Genomic DNA, 23,699 nt, shown 5'->3' on the forward strand with positions numbered 1-23,699 from the left:
GGCACTGTTCAAAATTTACCCTACCACAGAGCTGCCTCTTTCTTCTGAGAACACAGACACGGTCTAAATTAAGAAGAGAAAATTAATTCAGAGTTCGATAGGCTTCAGCACTTCTTGGAGTTGAAGATGAAAGCTGATGCAGGACCAGCATCTAAGGCCTTCAGAGAGAAGAACATGGTTCAAGATCCAAAAAAGGCTACAGCACCCAACTCATGAAGTCCACTAAGGCAATACCTGGTGAAAGTCAGTTCAGGATACAGACAGGAATTTCACTGCTGCCCTATCCTTATCATAGCTAAAGCAAATCCCCAGCCTCTTGGAAATCACTGAGCTTTCCCTCGTCGCCTTAGGAAGGACAGCGTCCAACTGTGACGTCAACAGAAACAAATGGATTGTGCGATGTCACATCCTGGTTGCCCCGGCAGAGAGATGTGTTGCCTTTGAAGAGAACATGGAATGGGGGAGATGTCCTGAGGTGTCTACAGAAGCATCACTGCTCTGAACGTTGTCGAAGAGCGTTGGTCCAAGACTGGGATTGAAATGCTGCTCCTTACCCTCTTCTGTTTAACTTCTCTGATCAGCAGCATCAATGCGGGTTTTTCTTCCCAAAGTTTTATGTTCAGAAATGACCAGCAGAGCGGAACAGCTAGTAGCCCTACAGGATATAAGCGTATCGGTAAATGAAAAAGGCCCGAGCATATTCCTTGTACCTGATGGCATATACGTACGGCTTGTACTACAGCCTGATACTGAACTCTTCCACTCATGCTCCCTAAACAAGGATTTTACCCAGCCTGCCTGTGGGAAACGGTCTATGGCCCTGCTAGCCCCCAAACTGCCCGGGCATTGCTTGGCAGAGTGCAGGTTTGGAGAGGCTACAGTGATGCCAGGGGCCTTGGTAGAGATCAAGTACCATAGATAATTATAGACCAGTGCTTTAGCCGATGTCCTGCCCCTCTATTTTAGTAGCACAGGCAGTGGCACTTCTGTACGTGAGCAACGTGTCTCATTTCGTACCCAGAGTGTGGCCTCCGACCATCTTACGAGTCCTTTCTGGAGTCCGGCAAGAGGATCACAGCGGGGAGATACGCCAGGGCTGGGGAGTTCCCCTGGCATGTGAGCATCCAGAGCAACGGGAAACATATCTGCGGAGGCACCATGATCAGCGCATTGTGGATTTTAACTGCGGCCCATTGCTTTGCAGAAGAGGTGTGAGTACTCGGGGGAAGCAAGGGCAGCCCAGGCACAACGGATTCATAACATCGCTCCTTGTGGGTGTAGGATATGTATGTCCTTGGGGTCAAGTGCAACATATATGTGACTGAGCCAGAAAGAGAGCCCCGAAAACAGGAGTTGTCTCCTTTGGGGAAAACAGGCCCATTTTTGATCAGAGGTAGTGTTACAACAGAAATGTGCAGAAATCTGCATAGCCAGGAGATGCAGAAAGGGAATATTTTGAAGGATGGGCTGAGCAGCCTTGTATAAATGCCTGTGATGCTCCTCTGATGGCCCCAAGCATTTCCCGTACATCTACACACGCTGCGGTACCTTGTAAAAAGAGGCGTGTTCCATTCCAGCTTATTCTAACCCCCAAATTACCTTTGCTTTCATACGGCAAACACCTTTACCTCATGGAGGATGTGATTTTAAAACAGCAGTTTCTGGATAAATCAACCCCGTGCATTGCCTAGGGGCAGAGTCCGGCCCTCTGTGAGCCCCCTCCAAAATTCGGCGGGTCTGAGAGCCGAGACTGCTTGGTGACAAATGACCTGTGGCATCACAACCTGGAGCAGCTGGCTGGGGGCAGCGCGGTCCAGACCAGCCAGCCCAGGGCACAGCCATCCCGAAGATCCAGCCCACTCCATCTGTTCGTTAGCGACCGGGCTATTTATAACTTGGTTGCATTCACGTTCTACCTCTGCACCTCTCCCCCCTGAAAATTAGCTTTGCCTAGAAGTGAGGGTAGATTTCTGCGATATTTATAGCTAACCTGCCTCTGCAATTTGCTGGGCACCACCCTACCCTGCTCGGGGGGGAGGAGGCACCAACCTTTATAACACAAAGCCTTCGTGTTTGCTTATGCCTACACTGCTTCTATTTTGTTTATAAGGCCACCAGATCTCACTGTTGTAGTGGGGGGAATTGACCTCAACCTCCCGCTGGAAGAACATAAGCCGGACAGCTTGATCCTCCACGAAAACTTTGACAGAATGAGCATGCAAAATGATATCGCTCTGATCCTGCTCAGCTCTCCCATCGAGTTCAGCAATGAGAAAATCCCCATCTGCTTGCCCTTCATATATGACATCAATACGTGGCAACACTGCTGGGTTGCTGGGTGGGGAACCACAAGTGCAGGTGAGATGCTGTCAGGAGATGTATTTGCTAACGGAGGCTGTTTTTTACCCATTTAAAGTAGATCTTCTCTCCCAGGAGGGGCTACCCACGCTAACTTCCACTCCCTACCTCCCTGGTAAACATATCCAGACCCTCGCAGCCTCTGCACAGCCACCAGTTCTTTGTTCAGTGCAAGAACCAGTCACCTACTGACCCACAGAGCAAAGGCCCTGGTACTCGGAGCACATATGTTCAAGCTGAAACCTTAGAGCCCACCTTTGCTCTGCAGGAACTCAACCTCTTGCTTGCTTTTTTTGGCACCCAAGGTAAGACAAGCTGGTCTTACCCTGTGGGCAGGTTAGGCTGGGTCTAAAGTGGTCTGGAATAAGGGAAATGGAGGTCTAGGGTTGTCTTTGGCGTAATGCCTCCATGAACCAGATTGATTCAATGGTACTGGCTACCCCTCTTCTTCACTCATTTAGAACAGCAGATTGCTATTGCTAATTGCTCTTGTTTAAGCCCTAATGAAAGTAGCTCCAGCACTGATTGTGACCCAAAATGTCTATCCTGAACAAATGTCACTAAACAGCTAATACGCGATTTCATTATTGGAAAGCGGTAATCGGGATGGCGTGGGCAGGGTGGTGCCTTGGGGCTTTAACAGTCCTTCCTAGGATGTAGTAAGTGAATGTCCCATTTAATCCTTGCTATTCTGCTCTGTAGGGTTACTGTCTCCTCCCTGAAACTCTGCATTTTCCTTCTTGGGCTTCATTTGCCTCACCTAACAGCAGTACACAACACAACACTGTGTTAGAGTTCTGAAACTCTCCCATTTCACCAAGGTAACGTGCTCTTAGAAACAGAAAAGCAGGGGGCTGCTGCAGACTCACTCTGCAGCTTGGCAGCCCTTTAGCTGTCTTTGCAAAAAGCGTGGTGTGGCTGCGGAGATCGGTCTCATGCTGCTGTGTGGGCTCAGTTGACATCGCCGCTGCTCTCCAAGTTGCACCCTGCGGGAGGTCAGTGCAGTCAGCCCTGGCACACACCCCTTCTGCCTGGGAGACGTTTCAGAAGAAAAGCAGCAGAAGCTGAGTTTGGTGAGAGGGCTGTGCAGTGGTGTGATACGGGCCATACCAAAAAGTAAGAGGCATTGTTCCTTGGCGGGGGAAAATGGGTCATTTTTCATCTCTATCAGCATTTTGTAGGTGGACATATCTCAACTGGCACCTCAGGCGGCACTAGCCTGACTCCCCTTCAAATATGAGCCGGCAGTGTGCCCAGGTGGCCAAGAAGGCCAATGGCATCCTGGACTGTATCAGAAATAGTGTGGCCAGCAGGAGTAGGGAAGTGATCGTGCCCCTGTACTCGGCCCTGGTGAGGCCGCACCTCGAACACTGTGTTCAGTTTTGGGCCCCTCACTACAAGAAGGACGTTGAGGTGCTGGAGCGTGTCCAGAGAAGGGCAACGAGGCTGGTGAGGGGTCTGGAGAACAAGTCTGATGAGGAGCGGCTGAGGGAACTGGGACTGTTTAGCCTGGAGAAAAGGAGGCTGAGGGGAGACCTCATCGCTCTCTACAACTACCTGAAAGGAGGTTGTAGCGAGGTGGGGTCGGTCTCTTCTCCCAAGGAACAAGCGATAGGACGAGAGGAAACGGCCTCAAGTTGCACCAGGGGAGGTTTAGGTTGGATGTGAGGAAAAATGTCTTTACTGAAAGAGTGGTTAAGCATTGGACCAGGCTGCCCAGGGACGTGGTTGCGTCCCCATCCCTGGAGGTGTTTAAAAGACGTGTAGATGTGGCACTTAGGGACATGGTTTAGTGGTGGACTTGGCAGTGTTAGGTTAATGGTTGGACTCGATTAAGGTCTTTTCCAACCTAAATGATTCTATGATTCTATGACTGCAGTCAATTAGACCTCAAGTGGAGCCACCTCCTTGGAGATGCCTACATCAAAGCACTTTAATCTGTGGTTGCTTCCATGGAGCGGCCCTATCTTAGCTGGGAAAGGGACCTGACAACTTTCTGTCTTTTAGATCTTACCTTTGAGTCCCACCTTCCTGAAGGTGCTGGGAGGATTTAGCTCAGTGAAATATGGAAGAAGGAATGAGTTTCTGAAAATCTGTAGGTCTCCTTCCCAGCAGCAACATCCTCCAAAAGTCAGTTTTATCCTTCAGACTCAGATTCACTTTGAAGAGAAATATGGATGAAATGAGTGGGTTTTCCAAGCAGCCCTACATACTTTCAGTCTTTTTGTCACTTGCTGGTACCTGCTGCGATTTCTTGTTTTCTCCATCTCAAGGGAAGAATAAAGCAGTTATTTCCATGGTGTACTGCCATCCTGAGAGCCACTTTGTGAAAGATATAGCTGGTCCCCTGGGTGAGGCACGGCTTCACGGTCCCCTGTGAAAGCATGGGGGTAAGAAGTTCATCTGTTCTGGGGAAAGCTCAGTGGACTTTCCTCTGCAGGGCTCTCACAGGACCCCATGAAGAGTCCCTCAAGCTGAGTTCCCCAGAAACGCAAGTGAGAAACCCGAGGTGTACAGTGCAGCTCATCTCGGGTCATCACCAAGACCAGCAGGATAAGCCGTCCCTTCAGGGTCTTCCAGCTGTACTGCATCCAAGGGTTCATCTATAAAAATGATTTTTAAAAATCCTATTTAGCAAGCCTCCACTCCCCAGGTTTTCAGCTTTGCCTGTTAACACCTCACCCCTCTCTACCTACCTACCCACCTCCTAGGCTGGCATAAAGTCAAGAGCACAAACTTATCTTTGCTAACATTTGGACAGCCCCTGTAAGCCCCTATGACCCCCAGAACATACAGTTGTGCCCTGAGACCCTCTTGCCCTGAGATGCCTTACAAATTCAGCTGGGAGCAGTCCCAAGGGCTAGTCTCGCTGTCTGTGTTTTCACCCTTACAAGTCTGCGCTGTTCTGCAGGGTTTGTTAATCATTCTCTTCTCGCTTGCTGGGTAGCGGTTGCGGTGCCAACATCCCACGTGCTGCAGAAAGCGCGGATGAAGCTCATCAGCAGGGAGCAGTGCTTGGAGCGGATCCCACAGCTAGTGGAGAACGAGCTGTGTGCTGAGCTGGAGGGAGGAGAAAGAGGTGCCTGCCAGGTAAAGTAAACAGGCTCCCAGACGGCCACACGGCCTACAGGGGCACAGAAGCATTGGAGGAGAAGCTCCTTCACTTCAGGAATGAACATCGATCCTTCCCATGGCTTCCTGGGGTTGCTAAAGCTTCCCTGCAGGAGGCCAGGGCAGGATGCCCAGGGACCAAGGAACCTCCTGCAAAGGCATATTCACCCGGGCAGCAGGGGTGCAGGACTCTTGGGGTCTGAAAGCAGTGGTGGTGCTGGAAACGAAACACCTTATTGAGCAGATGGGGCCCTCCTCACACTCTCCCCCCTGCCCCGATTCCCTTCCTGCAGAGAGAGAAACAGGAGCTCTGCAAGGGAAACCACGAGCTGAAAGGAGGGCAAGGGAAAAGGGTGGTTCCCAACAAGTCCCCTTGGATGGGAGACAGTTTTGGATGGCTCTGGGCAGAGGAATTTTGACTTTTATCTCACAGCAAGTTAAAAACCCAGTGTCTGCTGTGGCCAAGCTGCACAGTGGTGGGAGCGATGGGAGGAGAGGTCTCATATCCCTGCAGGGAGGGCTCAGCTCAGCATGGGCTGTGTCCTCCTCCTGCCTGGTGTCCCCCTCAGCCCTGGGCTGAGCAGTGCTACTCTATTGCCAGGTTAAATACTGAAAGGAGACACAAAAGTTTGTCCAGGAGGGTCAAAGCAAAAGAATTGGGTGGGAAATTGAGTCCAGGTATGCTTAACTTGAATATTAGAAACCTTACTCAGGTGAGGTCTTGGCCCTGATACAAATGTCCTTTGATAACATGGCAGGTTGGTCTGTGGCCGCCAGAACTAGTCGCATCTTATTGCAATGAGTTAGTGGTGTAGGATGATGGACTTCTGAAGCTAAATAATAGAGTTCAAGCAGTATTTGGTATCAGGGACTGCTAAGGGGGAGAGCTGACACAAACACCCAGATATGGGAAAACCTCACTCAGAACTTGTGCCCTCAGAACATACTCCATCTGCAGGATCGCTGTCCTGATGTCAAACAAAGTCTGAAAGCCAAAAAACACCTTTTCTTTCGTAGCATCCAACCTCCAACCCCTCCTCTGAGTGCCTGGTAAGGACCGAGCTCTCCCTGCAGCCTTTGCTTCAGGACTAAGGTCTCCGTCCTCTACTGGGCACGGGTTTTCTTAGACATGTGCATGTGTTTGCAGGGGGACAGATGGGCAGACACATGTATGCACAGCTTCATCCCGTAGGAATCATTCATCGAGGGAACTAAACCAACACCCAGGACGGAGAGAGATCCCCTGCCTTTTAGGCAAAGACAGCGGGTACAGGGATCATGGACTGCAAAGCCATTGCGATCTGGGCCTGTAGCTGGGCAGTGGAGGGGAAGCTTTGCTTTGCAAAATCATTTTTTGATTAGCCAGAGAGCATCTGTCTCTGAAACCATTCATCTAGTGACTTTCACCTCCATTAAATTCAATCAAAAATTTTAAAAAGAAAACTGCCACAGGATAACATTAACATGATTAAAGAATGCACTTCCCAGCCCAGCCTTAAGTTCTGTGGCTGAATTATGCTGGTGAAACAGCAAGAGCACTTGTACCCAGCAAAATGAATCTCCTGTATTCAGAAAGCTGATGAGGGTGCTATTTTGATCTACAATAATGTTAGAGTCGTCTGAGAAACGAACTAGAAATGTGAGCTTTCCAAGCAGTGGAAGTACACAACGATTGCACGTGTGATAATGCTCATAACCCAGCAACTGCCCACTTTTAGTGGAAGCTTGACCAGGCAGAAATGTCTTGCAACCTGAAATGACAAAAGCAAGACAAAACCATACCCTAGGCTAGAAGCTGAGCTCTTCAGGAGAGAAACAGGTGACATGACTTTTCATCAGAATTTGCTAATTTGCTGCAGAGGAAGCATTTTGCTGATGAATGCTTTTCTGGGAAGCGCTGATTGAAATCAGGTAGGGCGCATTTTGGCCTTGCTAGGCTGGTTCAGAAACCTGGTGGCTTGCCCGTAGTAAGCTGCCTGGTAAGGTACTGGGAGACCGGGTCCAAACCTGATGCTTACTCTGCAGCATGGACCACTGGACACCTAATTCATTTGCCCTGAGCAGATAGCGAGGCACGCTGTAGACAGTGCAATCTATCAAGCTACGTTTGTCTATAAAGATTATGGGGTTTGTGTCAAATGAGGATGAGACCAGATTTCAAAATACCTAAATCCTTTACATAGTCAGCACTGTCAAGGAGGTAGAGCAGCCCCGGGCACGGTTTTCGTCTATGCCAACCAGCTGTCTCCTGGATGATTTCTAGACACAGCTCAAGCTTTTGCATGGGTCAGGAGCCACCCATAATAGAAACATAGAATCACAGAATCATGGAACCATAGAATAGTTTGGGTTGGAAGGGACCTCTGAAGGTCATCTAGTCCAACCCCCCTGCCGTGGGCAGGGACATCTGCAACTAGAGCAGGTTGCTCAGAGCCCCGTCCAACCTGACCTGGAATGTTTCCAGGGGTGGGGCAGGATCATTTTGGATCTTGGCACCCCAGTTTAGAGGCCAGGAAGGAGCAGCAGCGCAGGCAAGGCAGAGACCCCTGGTCAGGGAACAAGCCTTGGAGATGCCGAGCTTGCTGGTGTTCACAGTAAACCTAGAAGCCATGCACTACACAGATGCATGGTCTGTCTGGACATGAAGTAGATAAAAGCCTTATGTTAACCTTACCTGAGCTTTGCTGAGAATCAGGATACATTTGTTCACGTCCAGAGCCAGGCTAAGATGCGCAAGTTGCATCTAGACCCAAGGCTGTAGGTCCACATGATCCTGATCTGGATCCAAAGGATTACCATCCTAGGTCTTTGCACTGTGTGCCATTTGTGTGCTAGCTTTTCCCCGTTGCAGCAAGCTGTTTTATGTGAGTAACTAAAGCCACACAGATATCTTCGCCTTGGCATCATGTAGAAGTTTTATGCTACTGACCACTGCCTTAATACCCCCATGTGGCAACAGGACGTGAGTAGAAAGGCTCAGACATTTCACCAGCTGCCATCGTACTAGTACCAGACAAGACTAATTTGTGGATCACTGACCATATTCCTATAATAACTCAAGGAGATTGAATAGCAGAGCTCGCGAGTATTTGTACTTTAAAAAAAATCCATTCACTTAAAAAGAAAAATCTATTGTGTACCAATTCCCTAGCGGTTCCGCAGACAAATATATAGATTGACTGTGAATTAACACTAACAGGATCTGTAATTGACTTATAGTTCTATTTAGTCATAAACATTAGCATTAATGGATGTTCATGGGGTACAAGTGCTAAAGAACAGACACTAGAGATGGCCTATGTGTTATTTTTTGTGTGCTACATTTCTTCCATGACCCCATGAACCACAATTGATGTCTAATTCCTTGCTTTCTGAAGCATCTTTTGTTAGGCCCTGATGCAATGGTAACTTGAACAATAATTAGAGTATAAGGGACTCACAAAGCAAATGCCTCTTCAGTGTCTTGCCTATCCAGACAAAATTCAGTAAATGGCCCAATTATATTTCAGAGAGTTTCTGCAAAGGAGGTCTGTGGGGGTAGCTCTGCGATGCGGTGATTAGGACAGAGTGTGTTCAGCTGGAAGTCACAGTTCACGTACAGTTCAGGTCAGCAGCAGATGAAGGGAGGCCCAGTCCTTGGCAGGACTTTCAGGGGAAGGAATCATTGTGTGGCCACAAACAAGCAATGGGATGGTTCCAGCTCAACTTCACCATGCCCTACGCCATCCCCCGGTGTAGGGCTGATCTGAGTCACGGGCTGAAGGTATCTACCCCCTTCCACCGATTGTAGCAGGAGGTGATCTTGGCCATCTCTGATAAATGCCTGAAATGATGCTAGGATGCATCTAGGGCTCTGGGGTGATTTCTTTAGTTCTGGGAAAAAGGCACAGAAGGACCTCTTTCCTTCACCTGTAATACGTCCTGTCCACATATACTGTCAGCAGTTTGGAAAGGGCAAATGCCCTTTACAGCATCTGGGACGCTCAGGGCTCTCACCCAACGTAGCTGTAGTGATAGCAGTAGTTGTTGTACAACCCTGGGTGGGATTTATCCGGCCAGATACAAATGTCTTTCCTATAGCCATCTGCTTCTACCGAATCATCTTTCCATCGATAGGGAGAAAAAAAGTGCTTCTGACATGTGATTCATTGAGACTGTTTTAACCATCTATTTTAAAATGAGATAAATCCATGCATGAGTGCTTATTACTCCCCATTAACCAATAGCAAGTCCAAGGTGTCTAGCTCACAGGGAGACACGTAGCTCCGAGGCAGGACAGTTGACTACATTTAAGACTCCAGTGCCATTTTAGATATCCCAGGATATCCCCCTGGCATCCCCCTGCCCCCATCTCAAACCCATGCCCCAGTGCCACTAATGTGACTGCAATGGGAGCGTGACACTTGCGCTGGCAACACCTAGGAGAGGTGATCATTCCAGAGCTGAACTCACTCCTCGCACCCTCACCTCATCTGTGCATAAGAGTGCTAAACCCGTGCAGAAGTGACAAAAGCTCTTGCATCCTTTTACAAGCTCTTGCATCCTTTTACTGGTGCTAAGGTGGCTCCAAAACTGCAAAGGAAGATTTGTGAAACAGAATTTTTTAAAGAAAAAGTCTGCAAATTAAAATTGGGCCCATATAGGTAAATTATCACAGATGCAAGGAAAAATCCACAAACCAGGGAAGCCGGGTCAATCCCTCAGACTGCTCAAAATATCTGAAGGGAGGTGGATAGGTGATGGTGTGATTGCAGTCCGTAGGGATGGAGAGTATCTGTACGAGGTCTGAGGTTATAAGGCCCTTCTGCCTATCAGACAAAGGTCTCCTGGGGTCCAGGAGTCAAAGCTAACCACGTTTCAGTTCAAAGTTATTATGAACTATACAAAATTACTTTACTATTGTACCTTGCCTTAATATTGAAGAGACCGATCCAATCTCCATCCTTGTGGTGGATTCTCCATCACTGCACTATTGCTAACACGATGGAGTGGGTTTTTTCCCTAAGGTTTAAGTAGGAAGGGATCCCGGGAAGCCCCAGAACAAAGCAGTAGAAAGGCGTTTCTGCATTTGCAGTCTCTTAAATTTGCTTCTGAAGGGTGCTTTGATGTGCAGCTCCTAAGAATCAGAACACTTTTCCTGTGTCCCATGGTTTTATAGGGCTTTCATCATTTTATCATTTTATGATATGGGCAGACAAGTGAACACATTCAGGCTGTGGTGGCTTAATTCTTTAATCTGTCAAAAACATTCCTTCCTATTGCAAGGACCCGGGGTGTTGATGATGTCGCATGTCTCTTCTGCTTTCTTTCTCTGGGTTGTAGCTTTTGGTGCCTCAAACTGAATCTGTTTGGTTTGCAGCAAGGGGGTCCAGCATTACTTTGTGTGCCTGCTGAGTGAAGCTGTGGGGAGCAGAACATCTTTGGATCCAGCCGAACACAAAAACCTACCGTGGGCTTGCCCTGGGAGTGGGGGAATGGGCGCGATGACTCAGAGGAGCCACTTCTCATTCAATTACAGTGAGTCAACACGGCTTTGAGGGAAAGTCATGACTCACAGGCAGATTTAAATTCTTTGAAGGAGTCAACAAGCATGTGGCAGAGGGTGATCCAGCTGATATAACATGCTGAGATTTCCAAAACTCTTTTAACGAGTTTTCTCACCAAAGGCTTATAGAGAAACTGAACTGTCATGAAGTCGAAGGGCTCCGGTTTGAAAGGGATGCAACATGGAGGAAGGATTTGACTGGAAAAAGGGCTTACAAGGGGAGTTGTGTTGGTACCTGTGCAAGGAATTGTGATGTTCAAGGAGGGCAAATGCTGAGACAGCCAGGTTGGCCGATGCCACAGCATTATTCAGAGTGGTCAAAATTAAAACTGTGCAGAGGTGCAGCAGGATCTCATTATGCTGAGTGACTGAAGGTTAAAGCAGCAGATGTAGTTCACTGTTGATAAAGGCAAAGTAATGAATATAGGGAGAAGCAACTCCAGCTGTACGCATACAATAGGCTCTAAATTAGCTATTACCATGGAAAAAGATCTTGGAGTAACTGTGGATAGTCCTTCAAAAACATCAGCACGAGGGTCTGTGGACAGAGGTCCACAGAGGTCAAAAAGGCAACGAGAGCGTTATGAATTGTTAGGAAAGGAATAGGTAGCAAAGCAAATGGGTGTTACGCCGGGGCACTAATCTTGGGAGCCTACGTCTTGTGTGGTGTGTGCGATTCCCGTCCACCCCATCTGAGAAAGGAGTACTAGTTTTAGAAAAGGAGAAGAGTAGAGTAGGAAGGATGAACAGGGACACGGAATGGCTGCTGGCGGAAAGGGGAATAACAGAGCAGGACTCTGAGGCTTGTAAAAGAGATGTCTGATGGGGATGTGACACAGATTTCTACAGTCATGAGCAGCAAGGAGAGGACAGTCAAGAGCTGTCCTCTTGTCACTACTGTTCAAAACACATGAAGGAGGGGGTGTCAGATGGCCGTATCAAGCAGCAGATTTAAAACAAAGAGAAGGAAGTGTTTTTTCATCCAATAGATAATTAAACTATGGAAGTCACTGACCAGGATGTTGTGGGTATTTATCCTAAGGGATAAATGGATTCAAAAAGCAATTAGATAACTTCCTGGATGAGGATCTCTCTAAGGCTATTAACTACTGTGATGTAAATACAACTCTGTAAATACTCGCCCTGTTTCTCATGCTCCTTCCCTGAGCACTTGCTACAGATGACTGTCAGAGACAGGAGTCTGGGCCACATGGGTCTTTGGCCAGATGCATGCTAAAAATGGCCATAGCCTCCTTCCTTCCACCTTTCTCCAAAGACAGCTTGTTCACGGTGAAATAAGGGAAGAAATCATCTGTTTGCAAAAGCCTTTACTTCCTGCAGCCAGGGCAGCTCTAATGGCAAGTGTTGTTATTCACATGCTGATTTTCTCCAATTTACACAGAGCTTACCAACATGAAAATGAAACCCGCAATGACTTGCAAGGATTGTGTATCCACCTAATGAGTATCAGATGGGTTGTTCTCCCTCCCCCAGAGCTTCTCCCACCTAAGAAGATTTATGTGGCTGAACGTGTTTGTTCTGATCAATTACCGTGCTGCAGACACAAATACAAATACAAAAGGAAGATTACACTCTTGATCTAAAGCCCACTAACGTCAGCAGAAAGGCTCCTGATGTTCACAAAAAGGCTTTGACCGCGGTGAAAAGGATGAAACTTTTGATCAGCTTCAGTGAACAAAGCGCCTTGTTAGTTGGTGACAGATTTTATACGAGCCAGAACTATTTATCAGCGAATATATCATTGCTCTCACCTCTCCTAATGGGAGGATTAACATGCAGTTGTGGAAGGCACGAATTCAGCACCAGATCTGATTTGATGTGGTTGCTTTTCACTCATCTTCTAGCGACAAGAAACATGCCACAGAAGCAAAGATGCTATTTTTAGGTTTTTTACTGTCCAGAAACTTGGCACTCAGACTGAAGAGCAGGAGCAGGTTTCTGGTGTGTGTTGCTAACCAAAAGTATTTTACCACCAGGATACAGGAGGCTGAAAGCAGCATTTAATAAGTTCTTCGATCTTCAGAGTCGTTAACCTGAGCATTCATTAAATTAGTGCTACTGGAAACATCACAGAGCTGAGATAATTGTACCAGTGCTCAAAACTCGCTCCTCCCACACCCTCTCCTACACAAGGATGGAAAACCTTGGGCCAACGTTTTTGAGAGCTTAAGGTGGATACGGGGATATTCAGAAGTGTCCAAGAACTGAGTTTATTTTCTCTATCTTTAGCCCTATAAAACTCAGGCTACTGATTCATCTGGGCTACTGCTATAATTATGTGAGCGAGATTATCACATGGAGAGGATGATTTAGCCCACTTTGTGATAAAATCATCGAGTTAAGTAGCTGAAGTTAAGAGAAATGGCATGTTAGAAGTTGCACCCATGAAGCAGACCAGCTCAGCCCATGTGGAAAGGGATGTGAGGCAGAATTTGGGTCTCAGGGCTTGTGGGTTAGAGAACTGGATTTGCAGCTGCTGCCTGGGTTTTCACAGCATTGCCTAACTCCCCCTCTGCCCAGGTTTTAAATCGCTTTCCGCAGCTGGCAGTCCCCCAAGCCCTGCAGACGGCTCTCCCTTTCCTCGCCGACCGGGCAGAGAAGAGAACGAACATGGTTAAAGAGGCAAACAGGGAAAAGCAGATCTGATTTGAAAGGAAAACCGCATGATCTGTAATTGAATAGGGACTCCTGGCTCTGCCATTGCCTCGTGCACATCACATCCCTTTTCTGCTGTGGTTTTCTCAGCTATGAAATACGGTAAGACTTTTCCCCCCCAAGGATAGTCACAAGGTATCAGGAATTAACCAGTATTTAAGCACTCTGGGAGAAAGGTCCTTTGCAAGTGTGAACAGCCTCCAAATTGGACGCTCTGAAGCCGATCTGCCCCGATGGTGTGCAGGGGCTCTGCCAGTGCTAAAAACCTCCTGTACTGGGAAAAGCCGGCACGAAGCATCCCGACATATCACTGATGAGGGATTGTCAGACGTTGTTGCGTCACTGGCTTGCGAACGGCTCCCACTCTCTTGACTTCATTTATTATCTTTGTGTAGGAGGCTCGAAGCGTCTTCCTTTCGCTACCAGGATAATACGTTTGGCCTGTTCCTGCCCTGAGGGAATTAGCAGTAAAATTCCCAGTAATTTAATTGTGCGTATAGCCTAGATGTTCATTCATTCAAGCAGGATGCCATCACCAAGGACACTGCTAACGCATGGATCCAAGGTCACTGCAAGGTCACTCGTGCGATTCACACAAATTCTTGGCTAGAAACGGGGTCTGGAAATGTCTTTAGATCTTGCGTCTGAAGAGGGTCCAGCAGCACTGGCTGAGACGCAGACACATAGCTACAGTGACACCATTTCAGCGCAAACAGTATTAAATTTATGGTTGGACTCGATGATCTTAAAGGTCTTTTCCAACCCAAATGATTCTGCGATTCTATGATTCTATGAATGCTGAAGCAACATTTGCTCTGGATTTATCTTCGTTTTTCCCTCCTGTATGCATGTTGAACCAAAAAGAAAAATAGGAAAGAAAAAAAAAAAAAAAAGAAAAGATAAACGTATTATGGACCTGGACCCTCCGTCTCATGAAGTGAGTAGGAATTCTGCCATAAACTTTAGCGGGTGCTGATGAGTTGCACAGGGGACTACAGCCACTTCGTTAGTCATTAATTAATGTGCGTTAGCTCAGGGTAGCTGCTGGCGGAAGGGAGTTGATACATTAATGACAAAGACGTTTCTCAAAGTAGTGTACAAAGAGGGAAGGACAACATTTCCCAGGAAAGCTGGCTGTCTTAGGAAATGTATTGAATTACATCAAACCTAATCTTAGGTTTGTATTGAATTTCTTATTTGCCACATGAAGTACTGGAGATAGGGTAGAAAAAAGACTCAAACCCACCGTGGAAGGAAACCGTCTTATTTAGAGCAGGGGCTGCACAGCACTTAAGATGTACATAACTGTCAGAAAAGCGCTGTACCGGGCTGGGTGGATTTTGTGCTGGTACCTCGTCTCCCTCGGGTTGTGTTCAGAGATTGCACGCAGAGGTCACACGGGCAGCTGGACGTGCTCTTGGTGTTCAAGCTACAGCAGCCAGCGGGAGGACATTCCTCTTTGCAGGGTGGCTGCAGCGTGCATTTGAAGGCTTGCACACACTGGGTGAGTGATGGCTGCCCTTGCAGTAGCAGGCAAGTTTTCAGTAAAATTACTGTGGTTGCAAGAAGGATTTGTCAGGGTTAGTGTTCGTCTTTTGTCCAATTTCTGGATGCTAGCCCCCAAAATTAACAGTGGCAGGTACCTAGCACCTACATGCACCAGTTTTGCAGAGAAGTCAAGGGCTGAGTGAGCAGTCACAGCAAATGTCCCTTTTCACTCTCAGATGTTGTCTCTTGGTGACAGGATTCAGGTATACTTCTGGGGCCATGGGAGCATGTGGAAAAGGCTGAGAAGGACAGGGCATTGCACTGAGCCGGAGCTTGTGACTGATCTCCTCCTCTTACCTTCTGTATCTATTTATTCTGCCGGGATCTCAGGGCTGAGCTGTGAAATTTTGAGTCCAAAATTTCCTTGTTCCCCCAAATCCTCATGAACTCGGGATAGAGTTTGGTTTTCCCAAACAGCGTGTGGGATGCAGCTGCTATGAGAGACCTGAGTTTGATCCTGCTAGAACATCCTCCTTATGCCGTAGGTAGACAGCGGGGGACCTCTGGTTTGCAGCTACTGGAACACCATGAAGTGGTTTCAGGTCGGCATCGTCAGCTGGGGAGAAGATTGTGCAGAAAAGCCAAACCATGAGATCTTAGTGTCTGTTTACACCTACCGTGGCTGGATCGAGACTGAGACAGCCATAAGGGGGAAACCTTTCTTCATTGAAGGCATGGATAACCGTGCAAATGCCAGGGCGGTTCCTTCCAGCACTGAGACACAGCTGCTGTTTCTTGAGTATTGTCTCCTTTTATTTATCTCTTTAATAGCAATTAGATTACTCTAGAGAAGATTTTTGAAAACATAATAAAAGTCAGAACTACTGTCTCATTCTTCTTTTGCTGCTGACCCATATAGTCATGTCTCAGATCAACCTGCTCCCTCTCACTGATGTGGACACAGATGCCAAAATGAGATAGCACAGTGAGACAGGGGAGCGATGGAGAGGACGTAGAGATGAAATGAGAGCCAGGACACAGACAAGAGAGGCCATAATCCTCTGAAAAACACAGTTTTTCCACACTGGTGGGGCACATCAGGCCCAGTTATTTGCTAAGCTCAGACGTGAAGTCAAGATGTGGCAACTTGAGTGGTTAAACATTGGACCAGGCTGCCCAGAGAAGTGGTTGAGTCCCCATCCCTGGAGGTATTTAAAAGACATGTAGATGAGGCGCTTAGGGACATGGTTTAGTGGGTATGGTGGTGTTGGGTTGACGGTTGGACTCGATGATCTTAAAGGTCTCTTCCAACCTTAATGATTCTGTGATTCTATGATTCTATCTGAAGCAGCTGCTCCCCTTGGAAAGCTGAAACCCTAAGAAAGGTCTTGGCTTACTCAGTTGCATATTAGCTTAGCTGTTGGTGGGACAGCTCTGGGTTAATGCCTCTTACAGCTAATTATTAGCTGGACTAATGTATCTTCTGTCTTGCGGCTGGCCCAAGCTAAGAGCATCTTCAGGGACCACAGCAGCTGCTCAGGTGATATGTCAAGCTGCTGGGACATGACTACACGTCAAATTCAGTATCTCCTTAAGGTAGAAAAAGGACAAGAAATCTTTTGGCCAGTGTTGGAAGGTGTAGCATCATATAACTAATCGGTCTTATTTACCTGGATTGCAAACGCTGGGTTTTGGTTGTTAAAGGCAACAGAGAAAAATCTGGCTGGCTGAAGAGAACTGTTTCTGAGCTATCCATAAAATGCTGCCTACAGAAGTCCCTTGGCTTGGTAATGAGCCAAAATTAAGCCCTTGCAAGTAAATGGTAAATCAAAAGCAAATAGCTTTTTTTTTCCCCCTCTCTCTTAGAGGAAATGCATTGCACGCATTGCTGAGAGGTCCACATCCCAGCCTGAGCTGGGACTGAGCTGGTCCTTCATGCAACGCACGGTCCTTCGTTGCTTCTCCAGCAACAAAGTGCGTTGCAAAACGTGTTCTGGTCTTCACAAGGAGGTTGCTTTTCTTGGAAGCGATGGGGAAGGAGGCAAGCAGCAAGGTCTCCTTCATGTCCCACCTTTGCAACGGTATAAAAGCACCTGTAATTTGCAGCAATGATAAAACTCAGTGAATGTGCAATGGGACAGAACCTCACAAATTGGTTTTAATTACCTTGATATTTTCTGGCTAGCTGGTGGAGAAGCCTTGTAAATGAGAATTAATTCATCTACCTTAAGCTAATGCAAACCCATCTTGGCATAAAAGTCAGACTTTATTTTCTGTGTTATCTGAGCAGAAAATAATGCTTAATTATTAGTAGTTCTGAGTAATGCTTATGAAAATTGCTCCACATTAATTTCACATGGCTGACTGGCTAATGGATGCCTAAGAGTCTTGTAACCCTTTGCAAAAAGACTAATAAAAGCTAAAAACAAGGGGAATATATTACTTTAGCAGCTATTAGTAGTAGACAGTGTCTGCTGGCATTAATACCTATATTTATTTTCCTTTCTATTAATAATACATCAACAGATTCTAGAAGCTGTGGCAGGGGCTGGACATCAGGAAATATTTCCTAATGCTGCAATCTATTCAGCTACAGAATTGTTTCCCCCAAAGGAAATGAGAGCTGTCCTCCTGCTTGAATTATTTTAATGTAGGGATTGTATAAAGCACTTTTGTCTACAGCACATGGCATGGAAAAAGCCTGCGCTCACAGGGAGCTGCAAAAGGACCCAGCAGGTCTTTTTCCATCAGTAGCATTTGCAAACTGATAATGGTCTGTGTTAAATGAAGGCGATGCTACTTAGTGGTTACAGCAGGGCACTGCTGCTATGGGTTTTGATCCGTTCTGCTGCTCATTTGCTCAATGACCTTGGGGAAAGAAAGTTTGTGCCTCGTGCCTCAGTTTCCCTACTTGTAAACTGAGATAATGAAAGTGGTTCACTTCGCTATATGGAAACATCAGTTCTGCAAATTAAGACCAGCTACGTAGCTGCAAAGTAATAAACAGTAAAGAGACTTTTTCCTCCTTATTTAAAACTTCACAGAATTCATTAAAGTGAATTCATCTTTGCTACTTCATATACTGTTCAGTAATTAGGGTGAGAAAGGAAATGTTTGTTTAATATTTCTATCCTGTAAGAAGGTCTGATGAAACATGTTGACGCTGTATTTTGTTTCAAAGGTATTTGTGTTTTGAGAGAGCACACCACTTTTGGTTATGGATTTGATGGGAACGTGTTGGAGTCACACAAAATCACAAATGCAATATATCCGCTTTGCCATCAACATTTCAATGTGATCCATTAATTTTTTAAGCTTTACAGTATTGGTGTACCTTGTTTCTTACGTTACTGTATTCCATATTTGTAGGTTTAGATCATCTAAGTGGAAAGTTTCCAAACTGAACCACCTCAACTTTTATGCTTCAGGCTATAGTTTGGGATGTTGACTTCTTGTCTTAATTTGCAGCTCATTTCTTATTGCCCCTTCCCTCTTTCCAGATACCTCTTCCTCATGTCCAGTCAGCCCAATGGAGAGCATCAAGCGGCCTGGGCAAAAGAAATGCGTCTCTTGCAATATCCCTTGCTCAGCGAGCAAAGCTGGCCAACATAAAACAAGAGGCTGCTGCATGGGGCATGGTGAGGCAAAGCAGTGCACCAAAATACAGATTTTGTTCTCAGCACTACACCTTTGGCAGCAAATACCAGAAGAGAAGCAGGCTATGGAAATACTTAGAGGTCGGGGGACACATCCGTAAGAGGATTCAGGGAAAAAATATAGGAGGATATGGGTACTCAAGGAGACAGAGAAGAGGCAGTCAGGCCTTGCTTGCATGTTTTGCTGAGGAATTAAGAACAAAAGCATCTCCCGTGAGCAATGAAGGCAGCAATTTAAAAGCCAACATACCAAAATAATTTTGGTTTAGTTCTGCAGAAATAAAGGGCTCTGTATATATATGTGTGTTTCTCTGCCTGCCCCATCCCAGCTGGACATTTGCACGCAAGCTTGAGCAGAGAGATGGAAGGTGTGAAGATGATGGTGTTTGCGCAAGTTTGGCAGCAAGAGCTGGTTGCAGATGAGAAGTAGGGAGGGCTCCAGGTAAGTAGGAGAGTCGCGTGGCTCCACCTCAGAGAAGGAGGGTTGGAAGAGCATCAGTCCAAGGTCACAGATAACTACCGCTGTAGAAACCCAACCTTTGTTCACAGTGATGATCCCAGACCTCTCTCCCCCAGCTCCTCCTCAGCAGATGTGACATGGGTGGTCTGAAGACAAAGCAGTTCCCAGTGCAATCCTTTTAGAGGGAATGAGACTTCCCATTTTCCCCTTTTCCAGCCTGTGCTTGCTCACAGGGATAAGACACAATGAAAAGCATAGGCTTGTCTTCTCCTGCTCCCTTCAGCATCCCGGGCACCTCTCTGTCCCTCTGAGGAGAAGGCAGATGACACACATGGCTGTGACCATGACCGTTGGCATCCATTTGTCATTTCATATGCAGTGCAAGAAGTGTTTTGATTTTGTCTGTCTTCAGTTGTCTGACGACAATGCAAGCAAAATGTCAGACGGCTTATTACGCTCTCATATTTTCGTGTCCGTACCAGGTGATGAGTGAAAAAGCACCTGTGGATGTGGTAGAAATCATTGGTCAGCTCTTTAATTGTGTCTTTTGTTGACAGTAAAGTAGATTAGTGCTGGATACTGGAGGCTGCAGAGGATCAGCACCCATTCCCACATTTCCTAACGACTTCCTAAGTGGCTTTCTGGACAAACCATTTTTCAGGCTAAGGACTCAGTTTACCCTTCTGTAAGCACAACAATAATTAAAAGCCAGGGAGGTCTCTTGGGATGCACCAATTGCGATAGTGATTAATCACTGTTGTTAACTAAAGTGACGATAGCTCTGGGACAGAAAACACAACTGATGAACACTTCTGGTGCTAGACTGAAGACATGTTTTAAGTAGGTGGATTATCATCTGGAGGAGAGCCTGGCTTTGGGATGAATATAGGATGGAGATTAGCAGCCCTTGACATGCCTAACCAAGCCATTGACACCCCTAAATTCACCCTAGAAATACAACCACTCCTTTCCCTGCAATGTGAGAATCATAGAATCATAGAATCATAGAATCATTGAGGTTGGAAAAGACCTCTAAGATCATCGAGTCCAACCGTTGACCCAACACCACCACCCACTAAACCATGTCCCTAAGTGCCTCATCTACACGTCTTTTAAATACCTCCAGGGATGGGGACTCCACCACTTCCCTGGGCAGCCTGTTCCAATGTTTAACCAAAATGCTCAAGTGTGATAGATCTGTGCTGAGCACAACCCTTTGCAGAGCGGTTGTGCTTGCTGACCTTGAAGAAACACCTATTCTGCTCGAAGGATTTTGCTCAGTGGCCATTTTTACTCTTTGAGCATTCCATTGCCAGGGAAATCCCTCTGGTTTTGGCTTGTCTGGCAGTCCCATGGCAGCCCACGCTGCTGATCGTGGATGGCTTGCCTAAGCCATGCTTGAACTGCCCATGTACTTCAGGAGCACCAGCTTGGCCACCTCTGGGCAGATCATCCTTTGCTGTTCTGAGATGGCTGTGCACCACTCCTGGTGGTTATTAGGGCTTGCGAAATGAACCAGCTGGCAGCAACTGAAGTTACAACATCTTGCGGCACCATGAAACCTCCTCTGATTGGTTATTTCCAAGTATCTGCGTTCAAAGTGTCTGCCTCCCATCTCCTTTTCTGAGAGGCGTCTTGTGCTTGCTAGCACTTCTTGTATTCACAACTGGTTGCTTTCTCCGTGTCTCCTCATGATTCACTGCTTCAGGGGCTCTTTAATACGCAGTTCACTTTGTCACCACAGCCCAGGCCACTAAATGATTTAGCATGTGGCTACAGGGGAGAGCACTGCATTTGGGTCCTCTGCTGGGAAGGGTGGGCTTCAAGACACTGCTGGAAAGTAAAAGTTCCTCTTCCTCAAGGCTTTTGAATTTATATGTCTTGACACTAACTCTGCAGACATTAATCACAACGTAAGCAACTCCAGAGCTAACCCATGTGCCTCCAAATTAGGGAAATGGGGAGGAAAGGCTGATATGATGGCTTAGGCACTGAATGCAGACACAGGGGCATAAATTCAGCTCTGCAGCAACCCTGTGAGATCCTAGAGCAGCTCTGTAGGGTTGCATATGAAGAGGAGTAACTCTTGAAAATTGAGACAATCAGTTGTGAGCCATCTGTAATTCCTTTGGAGAGCTATTGGGAGAAGAAAGCTTTGCTCTTTGTCCTCTCTCTTTTGATCACAATGGGAGAGAATTTGAATGGACATAGATGGGAAGGAATTTTCTCACCAGCAATGTGAAAAGCATTGCTTCAGCCTGGGATGCGTAAGAATTTGGGAAAAGGATAGGAAAGCGAGGGTTTCCACTGGAGAGGGTCACCTCAAGCAAAAATTTTGGGAGCAACCTTGGTCTGACCAGAAGTATGGGAAAGAGTCAAGAGAACAATGGGAAATGATCTGTCGACTATGAGCACGAGTTTACAAACAACCCCTGAAACACAGTGTGCTGGGCCAGTGGTCTACATACATCCTTTATTTCAAGCTGCACTAATAATTTGCTCTGTTTTGCAACTTTTTGACCATAGACTCAAGGTAAAAGTGATGCTATACAGAGCAGAGGGCTTTGTTAGGATGGGAGGGGACCCAGGAGTGATGCAGCAACACAGGGGCACTGGGGAGGTGATGAGAAACCTCCAGCCGTCTGAGGGTCACTGCCTCAGCCATGCTCACAGCAAGGGCCGGGGAGGTGGAGTGGGAAGCCGGAGCTGGATGTGTAGAGGAGCATGAAGAATCACAAAGTGTTTATTCAAGGTGGGCTCAATTGCTGGGCGCTTTGTGACAAGAGAGCTATTTTGCGGATGAGCGAGCGGCTGTCGCTCTGTTTGCACAACTGGTAATATCAGAATGAAGCCATTCACGCAGAAGAGAGCCTCCTGGCACACGCATGTTATCCCATCCAAGATGCCTGGGGTATGGGGTCAGGGTATGCTGCCACTTGCAAATGCCTCCCATGCCCCACGTTTGAACCTGTTTCCCGGAGGAACCTGGCACACCACGTCCTTCGGGGGAATATAATTCTCTCCAAAATCCTCCACACGCTGCCAGATCTCAGGGTATGATCTTTTACTGTTCTTTGTTGGCTGCTCATCCAGTATCAGGAGGAGACGGATCTTGGGCAGGACCTTCATACACTGCGTACTGGGTCTGGCTGGGATGGAATTAGCTTTCTTTGTACCAGCCCATATGGTGCTATGTCTTAGATTTGTGACCAAAACAGTGTCGATAACACACCAGTGTTTTAGTTATTGCTGAGCAGTGCCTGCACAAAGCTTTCTCTGTTTCTCATGCCGCCCCACCAGCGAGTCAGCTGGGGATGCACAAGAAGCTGGGAGGGGACACGGGTAGGAGAGCAGATCCCAACTGACCACAGGGATATTCCACACCATATGACATCAAGCTCAGCAATAAAATCTTGAAGAAAGAAGGAGGAAGGGGGGATATTTGGGGTTATGGCATTTGCCTTCCAAAGTATCATTAAGCATGGTGGAGCCCTGCTTTCCTGGAAGTGGCTGAACACCTGCCTGCCGATGGGAAGTAGTGAATGCATTCCTTATTCCACTTTGCTTGTGCACGCAACTTTGCTTCACGTATTAAACTGTCTCTATCTTGACCTGTAAGGTTTTTGCCTTCACACTGGATCCTGCACTTACATTTTGCTGGTATTGTTAAAGCATCCAAAACTCATGCACCTCCCAGGACACGTTTAAAACCCCTATTGCAGATTGGTCCTTGCATAAGCTCCAGATGACTCTATTTCCCCAGCGTACAGATGTTGTGGCTTCATATCTCCCATAACCTAAATGGCACCAAGGCCTCTTGTCCAGCCGCAAAAGCAACTGGCAGGGTCCTGCCTGACCCATGCAGTTAAACTCTCAGCCTCCAAACCAAGGTGGCTGACCCAAACTGCCTCCTGGCAATGATCCCTGGCCTGTGCTAAGCTGGGAAGTGTTTGGGTTGATGCTTGTTAGTTTGGGCTAAAGCAGGGCCAGGGTTGTCTATGAACCGTGTAGGTGAGCGAGTTCCTGTACCCACTCAACCCTGTTTGATTTACCAGTACAGAGCTATAGCTTGTGCATCGCTCCCCCCTCCAAACCCTGCTTCTTTCCCAGCTCTTCTGCCAATGATTCCTGCTCTGCAGCCATCCCAAACATCCTCCTACCAGCCTGGCAGGCTCACTCGAGTCATGAAGCCATTATTCAAATCCTCAAATGGGCTTAAAAAGTACGGTTTAGTGTTCTGTTTTTCCCACTGTGTTTAGAGGCACGCTGAGTCACTGTTGAAAAGGGCTTTGACCAACCCGCTGCCTGCCATTACGGGAAGGGGTTGCATCACAAACTTTTCAATACCACCTACGTTCCTGCTCGGCTGCCAGGATTTCAAAGCAATCACTGCACAATTACAGGC

At 47.0% G+C, this 23,699-nt stretch overlaps 1 protein-coding gene across 1 annotated transcript; it reads left to right on the forward strand.

Annotated features, from left to right (window-relative positions):
• Positions 1-540: 540 nt before the first annotated feature.
• LOC143158931 (serine protease 55-like) lies at positions 541-16,026 on the forward strand. Its single transcript, XM_076335394.1, has 5 exons — positions 541-595; positions 1,022-1,211; positions 2,111-2,358; positions 5,306-5,448; positions 15,724-16,026. The coding sequence occupies exons 1-5, from the start codon at positions 541-543 to the stop codon at positions 16,024-16,026; spliced, it is 939 nt and encodes a 312-aa protein (XP_076191509.1).
• Positions 16,027-23,699: the final 7,673 nt, after the last annotated feature.

This window comes from Aptenodytes patagonicus, chromosome 3 (genome assembly GCF_965638725.1).
Source record: "Aptenodytes patagonicus chromosome 3, bAptPat1.pri.cur, whole genome shotgun sequence".
NCBI lineage: Eukaryota > Metazoa > Chordata > Aves > Sphenisciformes > Spheniscidae > Aptenodytes > Aptenodytes patagonicus.

What these genes read in the sequence shown, in the direction of transcription:
- LOC143158931 (XM_076335394.1), top strand. Translation starts at nt 541, where the DNA reads ATGCTGCTCCTTACCCTCTTCTGTTTAACTTCTCTGATCAGCAGCATC. An exon ending in GATCAGCAGCATCAATGCGG is followed by an intron (nt 596 to 1,021) that starts GTTTTTCTTCCC and finishes TTTCGTACCCAG; the next exon opens with AGTGTGGCCTCCGACCATCT. An exon ending in GTGGGGAACCACAAGTGCAG is followed by an intron (nt 2,359 to 5,305) that starts GTGAGATGCTGT and finishes CTTGCTGGGTAG; the next exon opens with CGGTTGCGGTGCCAACATCC.